This window comes from Squalius cephalus (assembly GCF_949319135.1).
Source record: "Squalius cephalus genome assembly, chromosome: 18".
Taxonomy (NCBI): Eukaryota; Metazoa; Chordata; class Actinopteri; order Cypriniformes; family Leuciscidae; genus Squalius; species Squalius cephalus.
The window spans coordinates 28,051,128-28,065,152 of NC_137139.1; the positions used below are offsets into that span (position 1 = coordinate 28,051,128).

At 37.5% G+C, this 14,025-nt stretch overlaps 1 protein-coding gene across 1 annotated transcript; it reads left to right on the forward strand.

Annotated features, from left to right (window-relative positions):
* Positions 1 to 87: 87 nt before the first annotated feature.
* pip4k2ca (phosphatidylinositol-5-phosphate 4-kinase, type II, gamma a) lies at positions 88 to 12,942 on the forward strand. The gene is made up of 11 exons (XM_079850394.1): positions 88 to 473; positions 1,643 to 1,740; positions 1,993 to 2,089; positions 3,580 to 3,726; positions 5,949 to 6,095; positions 8,558 to 8,596; positions 8,683 to 8,796; positions 10,247 to 10,511; positions 11,531 to 11,634; positions 11,731 to 11,847; positions 12,359 to 12,942. Exons 1-10 carry the CDS (start codon positions 312 to 314, stop codon positions 11,809 to 11,811), a joined length of 1,254 nt encoding a protein of 417 aa, XP_079706520.1. The 5' UTR covers positions 88 to 311; the 3' UTR covers positions 11,812 to 11,847; positions 12,359 to 12,942.
* The last annotated feature ends 1,083 nt before the right edge of the window (positions 12,943 to 14,025 follow it).

The window sequence follows — 14,025 nt, forward strand, 5'->3', positions numbered from 1 at the left end:
AGGTGAGATCCTGCCTGACTCACATTCCTGCTGTCACAATACATCAAGATCTGTTCCTCTGAACTTGTGGGAGGAGCATCTGGATCACTGCCACACTTCAGCAACCTAGTGTTGTTCACTTCCATGGAGAATCGGTCCATCTGGGCCTGCAAAACACAGCGGAAAACCGGCCCCCGCGGCTTAGCTTAGCGCTTGTGCTGTTCGACCGTTGATTGTCAGTTAGAGGAACCGGAGCAGGAACAGAGGGAGGCGGATCCGAGAGGAAAACAGACCGCTGCTGCTGCTGCGTTACAGGGGAGTGACCCACAGTGATGATGGCGTCTCTCGGTAACACCGGCAGCGCCTCCAGCCCGATGGTCATGCTCGCCCCCAAAACCAAGACCAAAAAGAAACATTTCGTGCAGCAGAAGGTGAAAGTGTTCCGGGCGAGCGACCCGATGCTCAGCGTGTTCATGTGGGGCGTTAATCATTCGGTAAGGTGGTTTTTGATTCACTTTACATCCTACATCACACAACTGCCATTTTATGAGCTAACAGTTAGCTGCAAGCACGCATATTTGGGGATGTGAGATATTTAAAGCATTGCCTATAGTAATATTAATAAAATACATGATTAGTGTGTACTGTTATTGATATGGTATTGACATATGAGGTCACGCGCAAACCGGATATACATTGTTTCAATGCACGCGGCGGATTTGCAACTGTTGCTAGCGAGCGATGTCCGATCTGTGAAGGAATCGTTCTTTTGAGTCGAATCTTTGAAAGGATCAGAGCTAACAGTCTCGCCGTTTCTTGAACGAATCACAGACTGAATCGGAGTCCGACAAGTTCATCCGATTCTAGTCGGCTGTTTAGGACATGTCTGACTCGTATTGTTAATTTTAGTATAGTTTAATATAAATACAAATTACAATTAGATTCTAAACGTTTTTTGTGTGTGATCTGGATCGTGGCTTCATTGAAATGGCACACATGTAGCCTAATTCCAAAAATTACTAAACGTATTAAACATATGTGCCTATATATAACTTTATTGTAACGTTTTAGAGCATGTAATATGCCACTCTGGAATGACAGGGACCACGTAATGTAATAATAACGTCATGAGGTAGGCTAAACGAATCAGTGAATCGTTGCTTTGAACGGTTCATTGTCACTGTTCGAAAGAACCGTTTGACAGGACTCCGATTTCTCATCACTTTTTCAGAGAAAGTCAATATTGTAAATATATACATTTTATAATCTTAAATTTGTCTTTTCCATATAATATTTTTCCCTGAAACAATTTAGTCAAAATACAACAATCATGTAGTCGATCCAAATTATTTAAATGCAGTACAAATTATGATTGAAATTCCAACAGGAATCCTGTACACATTCCTTTAAGACTTTCGAGGGATTGGGAAGTAATTGCCTATAGGTGCAAGTTTGTGTTATATGAAGCATTTGGTTGTTGCATAATTAGAAGACTGGGAAATCTTCATGCAGTGACTTGTCAGAAGAGAGCATATACATGCATTGAGTCATTCAGTGTTGGGATATGGATCTCAAATCTGCCAGTCCAAATTCATTTCAGATGCAACATTTGTTTTTTTTGTTTTTTACATTTTATTTTATTTTTACCCACTCTGTTTTCCAGATAAATGATTTAAATCAAGTTCCAGTGCCCGTCATGCTGCTCCCTGATGACTTCAAAGCCAACACCAAAATTAAAGTGAACAACCATCTCTTCAACAAGTATTTATCAAAAGCACATCATTATTTTACACACATTTTCATTGCACAGCTGTGCCTACAGCTGCAGTAGGAACATGTTTACCTTCATTTCGATGTAATGACAGTGAAAGGTTGTAATTGGCAGCTTTTCTGCAAAACAGTAACATCAATGCAGCATTTTGCCTTCAGATGATTGGAAATGCTGAGTGTGAAATGCAGTATACTGAAAAGGCTTTCAATGCAAATGTAAAATGACCATTCTGTGCCTTACAGGGAGAATCTTCCAGGCCATTTTAAATTTAAGGAGTACTGTCCACAAGTTTTCAGGAACCTCAGGGAGCGATTTGGAATTGAAGATCTTGACTACCAGGTGACCTTTTTTCCTTTATTTAAAGTATGCTGTTTTAAAGGTTCCTAGTTTTATTTTGGAGGTCTCCTACTTTGCGTTTACATTACATGCATCCAAAAAACACTTTAATTTTCTCATAACATACATTGCAGCATCACCTATTTTCTCACTGTGTTTGATAAAGGATTCGGTCTCTCTAAGCTCCTCCTTTCCGAGAGTCTACTCTGCTCTGATTGGTCAGATGACCCAGTCTGTTGTGATTGGTCTACTCTACTCTGATTGGTCTGATGACCAAGTCTGTTGTGATTGGTCTATTTTCTAAATTGGTCAGATGACCCAGTCTGTTGTGATTGGTCTACTCTACTCTGATTGGTCATGATGACCCAGTCTGTTGTGATTGGTCTACTCTGCTCTGATTGGTCAGATGACCCAGTCTGTTGTGATTGGTCTACCGCTTACAGCGCGTGTCGGAAAACAAAATTCCCATTACCATATTGAAACCTTGCAGACCTTTAACATTCACAAACAGCTATATTACACATTATATGAAAGGTATCCGGAAAAAGCATAATGGGTGAAACTTTTTAAAAACTATCATGCAATGCAGCCTTAGGGGCTTTTGCACCAGAGGAACCTTTTCATAGTTCCTAGAACTATTGGCAGAAGTACCCGTTTATTGGCATGTTGAACAATTTTAGTTCTAGAAAACTCCTTTTGGAGGAACTAATTTAGTTCCTACTTCAGAGTCGGTCTAAACCAGCACTATAGGAACTACCAGTGATGTTAGTGTACGCTGATTGGCCAAACACACTCGAAACACCAGCACCTGCCATTTAAAAAAAAAAGCTGTGTAAACACACAGATTATAGCCTATATTTTTACTCCAGAAACTATCTCTACGAACGTGGAAAATAGATGGGCCTCTTAACCTTTACACTGAGGAGAAAATCCAACGCAACTTTGAGGAGACCAAGCGAAACATGATTATGTATTTCTGTTCAGCTAGCAACACTAGACATCAACCACATGGCATACGCTAATACCTTTTTTCATTTACAGTCTGCTTCCTATGTATAACAGATCTATCTAATAACGTATTAGACAGGACTGTTAGACATTCTAATGAACACGGAGAATGCGAGCGCTGTGTTCTCAGGCTCTGGCATTCTCATCGCTGTCAAAATAAAAGTCAAAACAACAGGCACTACGTCACTTCAGAGTTACTACTGGCGGTGCGAGTTCAACCAGGAAAATGTTCCTAGGGGAACCATTAGTTCTTGGAGAACCACCCTGGTGGCTAGTTCCTAGAACTAAGTTCCTAGAACTACCCGGTGCGAAAGCCCCTATTGGTAAATCAGCTTGTATTTGGACATTTTCAACTTCTCAAATATACACAAGCTGTTGTTGTCACTTGTCAAAAGTATTTTATTATTTATTGTCTTGCATATAATATAATATTACTGCTAAATTTGTTCTGAAGTTTTTATGTGTGCATGGATGTTTTCCATCAGGTGTCCCTGGCCCGCAGTGCGCCCATGAAAGGCGATGGACAGGGAGAAGGTCTTCTCTTCACGTCTTATGACCGTACGCTGATAGTGAAGCACATCTCCAGTGAAGAAGTAGCCGACATGCACAACATTCTGTCCGAGTATCACCAGGTATCTCACAATGTTCTGGTCAGGACATTCATGCTTAAGTCAAACCATGAATCATTATTCCAACATATGCAGATAATTAATATCTGCTCAACTGCTGTATCTTTCATGAAGATGTGGTAGCTGAGTGTCTTTAACACGTTGGTATTTATGTAGGAAGTGGTGTCAGATCAGGTCAGGTAAGACTGCTACAGTCCAATCATCTGTTCAAAATGAAATTTATAACTTTTCCACCAAAAACTAGTATGCCAACAAAACTGTCAGGAGGCTTTGTCTTATTTATTAAGCTTTAGCATCAAAAATTAAAAGCTGGTTGTAAAAAAAAGACACATTGTATTGCATTTGTGTTATACTTTGAGCTTGTTTTGCTGTCCTCTTTCTTATACTTATTTGTATGTCATTATACACTGCCCGGCCAAAAAAAAAGGATTTAAATAGGCAAATGCTTAAGAGTCTATATGACTGGATCGTTAGTGCAGTGATAATTATGTTTCTAGCGTGTTAAATGTTTGGCAACAGTTCTTCTAACCCTAATTGATGGAGTGTGTAGCTTTTCATTTCGTAGACAACCATGTAGGAAGACACATCATGGCCATATTCCAGGATGACAATGTCAAGATTCATCAGGCTCAAACTGTGAAAGAATGGTTGGGAGAGAGCATGAAGAATCATTTTCACACATAAATTATCACCTTTGAGTTCAGATCTTAAATTCAGTGAAAGTCTTTGGGATGTGCTGGAGAAGACTTACAGAGTGCTAGACTCTTGCATTGGCAATACAAGACCTTTACCAAAAACTGATGCATCTTTTGATGGAAATAAATGTTGTGATGTTATTTCCATCAAGAGATGCATGATTTTTTTTTTTTGGTAAAGATCAAGATCCCAAAGACTTTCAATGAATTTAAGATCTGAACTCAAAGGTGATAATTCATGTGTGAAAATGATTCTTCATGCTCCCTCCAAACCATTCTTTCACAGTTAGAGCCTGATGAATCTTGACATTGTCATCCTGGAATATATGGCCATGATGTTTATTCCTACATGGTTGTTTAAGAAATGAAAAGCTACACACTCCATCAATTAGGGTTAAAAGAACTGTTGCCAAACATTTAACATGCCAGAAACATAATTATCACTGCAATAATGATCCAATCAAAGACTCTTAAGCATTTCCCTATTAAAATCCAAACAGCGACTTTTTTGTTTTTGGCCGGGCAGTGTGGTTTACGTATTACACAATTTTGCTTGTGTTGGAGAAATAATCTGTCAAAGAATTCAGACTCCAGCTATTTTTATGTTTTGTTTTTCCCAGTTGGGATCCACACGCCCTGTCGTTCATTTCCTCTTTACATTGTCATCCAAACTTGTTCAGTCACTGAAATCATTTTCATGTTCCATCGCACTTCCTTGATATAGGTAAATTTCTCTTTTTATGATTGACAATGAGCTTTATTGTTCTGGGTGCTTATTTAAAGGTGTAGTAGGTGCAGTATGTTATGTTTATGTTTATAGTGGATACAGCGGTGTGTATAATGACACATATTGGCACGCATATGGCATCATGATAAATTTCTGTGTTACCTTTGTGTAATAAAATTTTTAGGTGTGTTTGTCATGAATTGTCTTAAAAAGACAGTGACTTTTTTTTTTTTTATAGATATAAAACATTTTAAGAGCTCTTTAAGACGTCAATCAGCCTCAGTGTGGCCGCGTTCATGTGAATCATAGGTTAGTTTAGCGTTTGTGTGCTTCTGGCTTGTTTACAGTGCCGTGACAGCCATGAGAAAAGTATGTGTGAACTTGTTTAACAGTTTCCATTGTAGCTGAATGAGTAGATTTTAATCTAGACTGTGCTTCTGCATTTGCGCTGCCTTTATATTCACGACATGTCCTGAGGGTGCACACTTAGCCAGGAATCAGTCTCAACAAAATTGCTATTAAATTTTGAGCTGATATTTGCTTTTAAGTGCTATTGGCATGCCTTTCCCTTCATATTTCATGCAGCTTTAGTGCAGCACAGCGCTGATATCAAGTTAGTTGGTCAATGATGCAGACAGAGAAAAACATTAATGTATTTTGCCTGTGGGCTTGTTTTAGTACTGGATACCATATGCTACCCAAAGTTCATTGTTTATGAACTATGTGCCATTGCATGAACAATTTAACCATAGACTTTATGGGTAAAGCTCACGAAATGTAACTCTTTGTGTTGTGTCTCACAGCATATAGTGAAGTGTCATGGCAGTACACTTCTCCCTCAGTTTCTGGGCATGTACCGTGTTACGGTGGAGAGTGAGGACACGTACCTGATCGTCATGAGGAACATGTTCAGCCACAGACTCGTTGTCCACAGGAAGTACGATCTGAAGGTAGGGGCAGTTCCTCGCAGCTGAGATGTTGCTGATTCATCTGGATGGTTTTGACTGATGCTGTGGGACTTAACTTTTCATAGCATGACTGATATTTGTCGTTGCACATCATTAACTTCTCGAGCAGTAAGCAAACAGCACTTAAATCATGTGTCACATCCCCTTAGACCTGGTTTAAGAGATCTAGGTGGACATGATTGATGAGTAGTTCATGAATAGTATCTCTGTTATGTACCTGTTATTGAGGAACTGAGTGCTGGGTTTCACTGTCAAAGCTGTATATTGAAACAGTGCATTCCTGTGGAGGAAATTCAAACTTTTGCATATATGTATATTAAACCTATAACATTTTACATAGATAATATCTAAACCTATATATATATATATATATATATATATATATATATATATATATATATATATATATATATATATATATATTAGTTAAAAAAAAATTTCATTTGATCAGTTCAATTAATTTCAATGAATATTTTTGAACATGTTTTATGTTCTGCATTTAACATTTTTAATCAACATGGAAATAGTGGCTGTTTTGTCAAAATTATGGAGCATGTGATCACCAATATTTATGTATTTGCTTTGTGATATATTTACACTAAAGTTCAAAAGTTTGGGGTTGGTAAGATGTTTTTAAATATTTTTGAAAGAAGTCTCTCATGCTCACCCAGGCTGGATGTATTTGATAAGAAATACAGTAATATTGTGAATTATTATTACCTTTTAAAATAACTTTTCTATTTGACTATATTTAAAATATAATTTAGGCTATTCCTGTGATCAAAGCTGAAGTTTCAGCATCATTACTCCAGTCTTCAGTGTCACATGATCCTTCAGAAATCATTCTAATATGATGATTTGCTGCTCAAGAAACATTTATGATTATTAGTTGTGCTGATTAATTTTTTTTTTTGTGGAAACCGTGATTTCAGGATTCTTTGAATATAAAAAAAGAACAGCATTTATTTTAAACAGAAATCCTTAGTAACGTTTTAAATATTACTGTCACTTTTTTAATCAATATTACTGAATAAAAGTATTAATTTCATGAGTAAAAGCTTACTGACCCCAAATAATAATAATAATGCTATGTCTATTATCAAGTATGTGAATGGCAGGAGTATCTTTGTTTTTGCTCCTGGTGTGAACAGACCTTAAAGGTAGGGTAGGCAATTCCAGAGAGGCTAACAAATATCAATCTAGCTTTGAATATCAACACAACTTTCATGAATTTTGAAGCCTAAATGCAGTCGCCAGAAGTAAAAAGCTAAATGTTGTCTATAAACAAACTACACCATGGTCCCACGACTTCAACGTCACCATCACTAAGCATCCGATAACTCTTTCAGTTTTTATCAAAAAACATTTTACCTGAAAGTTTGAGTTAGAATAGTTTATAAGAGCACAATTATAAGCATAACAAGGCTGTAAAAGCGGACTGAGTGATGTTTACTCTCCTCGACTGCCTCTGTAGTCCCATTTAGCCACATGTTAGCAACCACCTTTTTCATTACAATCATGTAACAGCTTAAAAAGATCACAAGTGGGGTAATACTGATGTGTTTTATGTCGTAGAATAAAACATGAAAGTGTCTTGAGCTTGGGTTTTTTGCCATTCACAAAAATCCCATTCAAAAAACCCATTGACTTCGGGACGATGGAACCGGAAGTGCTAAAATGCTAACTCGTTTCCATGTTTTGGCCTACAAAGTGATGTCATACCTGCACCACTCTATTGAATCAGCTACTTTAATCTCCTGAATGAACAAAACATTTCAGAATTCACACTTGTAAGCAGTTGCTGCTGTAAATCCCAAAAAGTGACCGTGAACCAGCCTTAGTAAACACCTTTCCTAATTAGGCCTACACTGCATAAACCTTATCTTTTGTGATAAATAATATCATTAGATAAAAGTTCATACATAGATTAGTTAGTTATTTTTTTGGTAAATTATTGGCTATCTTTTTGGTAAATTAACCAAAGGATTAATTGAGCATTCAGAAAATAAACAATAGATTAACCATAAAAAATAATCGATAGATTAATCCATTGAAAAAATAATCGTTAGTTTCGGCCCTACATAAATCCGAGTCCGAGGACGTGAACAGATCCAGGTAGAATGTCAGGGTTCGCCATCTCGTATAATTACGGTTACGACATGGCGTGAATGCAACGTAAGCTTGCTGTTTTGGTTGAGGAGGAACTGTAAAAATGTTTGATTCTGAGATTTCCACAGAAGATATATGTACATGTTTTAATATTTACCACTTCTATTATTGATTGCTATCCAGAAGAGAGTTTCAACCAGTATAACAAAAAGTGTATTAAAACAAATTGCCTACCCTACCGTTAACACCCACAGTTAGAGCATCTGATGCTGATACATTTAATGAAAGACACACTCAAGACTGTCTTGAAGTGTCTAACTTTGTGTGTTCTTCAGGGATCCCTGGTAGATCGTGAGGCCAGTGACAAAGAGAAGGTAGGACATCAGTCCAGTTAAAGTTACCTGATACAACATCAGACACAAACTCTTCGGTCTTGACATTCTTGCTTCTTCTAATGCAGGTAAAAGAGCTGCCCACTTTTAAAGATGTGGATTTCAGAAATAACATGCAGAAGGTGTACGTGACAGAGGAACAGAAAGAGAAGATTATGGAGAAGCTAAACCGAGATGTAGAGGTAAAGATATACACAATGAAAATTTGGAAATGTATATTTCACTCTAGCCACGTTTACATGCACTCGAATAATCTGTTAGTGATTGGGTTGACGGGACTGAACAGACTTCGTGTAAACACCTCGATCGATCCGATCAGATTATAAGGGGTGGTGTACACCTGAAATAATCCATTCAATAGGAAAAAATTAAGCACGTAAAAGCTTGAATCTGACTCTTGTCTCAATCGGACATGTGCAGTGCCATGATGCATTTGTTTACCTACATTTTACGTCATACAAACAGGCGTATGATTATTTACATCTCATGTCTTATGAACTGGTCATTGGATGAGACTGAATATTTTATAAAAAACTCAAGGAATCAAGGAAAAAAACTACAATTACACTCAGAATGAATCGGATTGCATCATTTACCCCTGGTTTCACAGACGAGGCTTAAGACCAAGACTAAAATGCATGTTTGAGCTGTTTTAACTGAAAGAAACTTGCGCTGACATTAAAATAATGTCAGAGCCATTGTTTTGTCTCAAGATTCACACCAGTAATGTTTTTTTCTAAGGCACATTTATTAAAACTACTTAAATGTCCTAATTGAACTAAGGCCTAATCCTGGCTGAATCTAAGGCCTGTCTGTGAAACCAGGCCTTGGGATTCATAACAAAGTCGCTTTAAGGGCAAGTCATTTCACTCGGTGGCCATCTTTGAAGCGCCTCTTGGGCAGCTATTCCAGTCATGCAAGTGCAGCATTAAATTCTCCATTCTGCAACATTAAATTCTCCAAAGCTGTTCACAAAGCTTACAATTACATTTTTTACATTTTGTTTCTAAACGCTCAAATCATGACAAAAATCTGCGTTTTCAAGGCTGGTCCAGCCAGTGAGCGTCACTGCAGTTAGCGATTGACGATTGGTTCTCTTATTTAGAAGGCGGGGCTTATTTCGCCATATTGCCCGTTGCGCTTTTCCCCATTCATAGTAATATGAGTGCACCATCTTTGCATATCTTAAGTATTTGGTTTATAAAAACAGAACATCCAGAGTCTGAAATTGGATTGGATTCAGTCCAATTGATGAAAATTATTGCATATAAACACACTTTAGATTAGGGTCCAATTCTCACTATTAAATAATTATTAACTGTGACTTTTGCCTTAATAAACTTCTAATTACTGCTTATTAATAATAAGTAAGGTAGTTGTTATATTTAGGTATTGGTAGGATTACGGGATGTAGAATATGGTAATGCAGAATAAGGCATTAATATGTGCTTTATAAGTACTAATAAACAGCCAATATCCTAGTAATATGCATGCTAATAAGCAACTAGTTCATAGTGAGAATTGGACCCTGAACTACAGTAAAGTGTTACCAAACGAACTACTGGAGGATGAACCGCAAGAGGTTATAAAATGGTGATGTTAATATTTCCATTAATCTTTCTATGATGATAGTTCCTGGTGAAGCTGAAGATAATGGACTACAGCCTGTTGCTGGGCATCCATGACGTGGCCCGTGGCGAGCGGGACGATGAGGATGCCGAGGAGCCCTGCTGTGAAGATGACGCTGATCCCGAGAATGGCCTTGCTCCGGCTGCACAGGTCGGCTCTTACGGCACGTCGCCGGAGGGCATCGCCGGTTACATGAACTCCTTCAAACCCCTGGGCCCTGGAGAATTTGACCCTTACGTTGATGTATATGCTGTCAAAAGTGCAACAGGTAAGTTCTGGGGCCGTATTCACAAAGCATTTTATCTTACCACTAGGAGTACTCCTAAATCGCACTAAAAGATTTTAGCTAGGAGTTTTCTCTTATAAGTTATTCACAACGCCTTTCAGACCTACTCTTAGTAAAGAAAAATGACAACTCCTAAACTAAGAGTGAGTCTTCGTTGCTATGGATGACGTCATTACTCATGCACGAGCTTGACTGAAGTGACCACCTTGATTGGCTGATGATTGTAACGCGGGAATGATTCCAAACACCTCCCCTACGATGATGAGTGACAGGTGACAGCTCTGAGAATGCGTGCGAAGGACGGAAGATGATGAATAACTGAATAAATAGCCTAAATGAATAAAGAGTAAGGCAAAACAAATAGCCTATAGCCTAATGAAACATATGGATTGATGCAATATCTTTGCAATTATTGAATTAATCTGTCACTATATGCCTCTGCCTACGTTTGCAAAGAGAAGAACATTTTAATTTGATTCACAATGAAACGTTACAATTAGTTTACATGCAATGAGTAGCCTAGTTTTGGTTGTTGTTGGTGGCGTTATTGCATCCCTAGTTATGCCTACAATGCAGAATTGTTCCCTCGCGATTGGAAGCTCCTGTAGCCGCCGCATACGCATTTCAAAACCTCGCAACGTGAAATGCCACAAAAAGCGGTTTGTGAATAGGTCTTAGTGAGTTAGGAGTCCTCTCGACTTCTTTTAAGCTGTCCCAGGCTTAGGTGCTACTTTTAGGGCTAAAATACTTCGTGAATTACTCTTAGTCAAAAAAATTAGGAGTCCTAAAGTTAGGAGTGACACGCCCATTATTTTTAGGAGTTGCTCCTAAATTCGCCAGTTAGGAGCTACTTTTAGCCTTAAAATTCTTTGTGAATACGGCCCCTGGCCTGTAAAACGGAGGGTGAGTGGTGGGACCCACCGAAACCCACCCTGTGTCAAGCATGTATGGAAGAGGGAAATGGGAAAGGATGTTACATGTGTGCTTGTGTTGGATTCCAGGAGCGCCACACAGGGAGGTGTATTTCATGGGCCTCATTGACGTGTTGACACAGTACGACACTAAGAAGAAAGCTGCCCACGCGGCAAAGACCGTTAAACATGGCGTAAGTGGAAAAACACTTTTAATGCGCACTTGTCCAATATAATTCTGAGATATGGGAGGTTATAATAACATGACTCATTCTTTTCCTTCCTTTCAGGCTGGTGCTGAAATATCTACGGTTCATCCAGAGCAGTATGCCAAACGATTCCGGGAATTCATCTCCAACATTTTTGCGTAACCACCTCTGGGTGTCCTTATCCACACTTATCACAAGGTCACATTTTACCCCAAAATCAAAAGAAAAAAATTAAATAATATTAGGCCTATTTTTTTTGTTTGTTATATTTCATTGGGACATTATTTTTATGACAATAAATCACATTTGCCCCCCTCCCCAAAATTGTCATTACTGTAATATGGCCAGAAGGTTTTTTTTGTTTTTTTTTGAGAATCTCATTGCATGCATTCGTACACACAAACACACACAGACACACAAGTACACATACTTTTATAAAAAAATTACTGTTATTGCCATGAATATTTATATATATATATATATATATATATATATATATATATATATATAATATAAAATAAAGTACACACACATACTCTTTACAATAATATACTATTTATTTTTTTTGCATTATAATGAGATTTTGGAGGGGAAATGTGCTTAATTGTAATGAAAATAATTTGTGAATACAAAAAACAAATTAAATGGACTTAATAGGCTTAATTTTTAAGCAAAATATAATATCTTATTACTTTCTTTTGATTTTTAGGATGAAATATGCACCGGACATGTTCTTCACACTCTTTGTCAGATTCACTCAACATGTTTCTGCAGTTTCTATCTACTGTCGTCATATTGATTAGTTGATATCTTTTAGCGCCTGTTGGCTGTGCTTCATATTTTCATATAGTTTCATAACACGATATTTAAGCATGACATGTTGACGGGAACTTCACATTCTCATCCACACTACATCTACATTCATTAAGTGCATCTTCACAAATTAATAGAACTAGAATTCACAGAATCACAACCCATGTGACACAACCCACAAACATGGGAACATTGCCTAATCTTTTAAGGAGATATGACTCCAAACCTGTAGCAGTGACATAACTTGTTCTTGGTGTGCTCTCTCTCTCTCTCCCTCTCTCTCTTTGGACTTTGGATTGGCAGAGAGAGAATCCACCGCCTTAACCATTTGCTGAACCGATTCTGGAGGAATAGCAGAAACTCATGTTGTCTGATGCTTTAAGTGCATGCTAGCTTCACTTGATATGCAGCACTAGAATGTTGTGAGGAGGGAAACAAGATACTTTGTAAAAAAAATAAAATAAAGAAATAAATAAAAAAGACCAGCTGGGGACCCTAAGTGTACAGTAAGGGTCTAGATTAAAGTAATATTATGAATTGAATGCTGACTGTTTGTATGAACGGATGGAGCACACACTATTATTTTCTCTTATTTGAGCTATTTTATGCAGTTAGCCTTAATGCCGAAAAGAGGAATTTTGTAGTTTGTAGTAGAAATACTTTAGCAACACTGAGCTGATTTAGTATAAAATAAATGCCTTATTGTTGCATTTTATTTATTTTGCAAATCAGTGTTTGGACCAAATATATTTTTCAGAGATTTCCAAAAACATGGTTTCTGTTATTTATTCATTTTAGGTTTGTATGGCACAATTATATCCATAACAGTTGTAATTTAAACTGTATTTTTAGAGCTGTTTTAACACCTTAAGATGATGTTACATTGTGCTCACATAATGCACGTAACGACTGTAATTACAATAATGTGCATTCTTAAGTACAATAAAACTTTCTTTTTTTTTTGCTATATTGGGTGAAATAGATATTGAGTCCACATTTACATAGAGAAGATTTGTATTCAGTTTCAGTCAACCGTTTCTACTGCCTATTCATTAATTATTACTATTTTCTACATTTTAAAATAATAGTATATATTTATAAAATAACAAATGGATGTATTTGCTCTTTTCGATTTTTATGAATTTTAAAATAATACATAATCTTGGAACTAAAATCAGGTCGTTGTAGTTTAACCGGGGCCTCCGTGACGTCTGGACCCGCACATGAACGGGGTCAAGGACAGGATCCAACTAGGCCTTTCCAGGAGCTGTGATTTTGCTGACAAACTCTTTCCTGTCTCACTGACAAAAAGATGTACTCTAAACAATGGGGAGCATGCAGCGGGGGAAAGCCAGTCGTCTAACAAACTGCTGACGGTTTCTTGTGGTCGTAGGAGTAGCTGGAACACGGAGTTCAGAGCGTCACATTATTCTCCTAAAGGCTTTTCATACTGTGCTGGGTCAAGGCCAATTTTTAACCCTCGTTTAAAGGGATAGTTCACCCAAAAATGAAAATGTTGTCATTAACTCACCCTCATGTTGTTCCAAACCTTTATGAATTTCT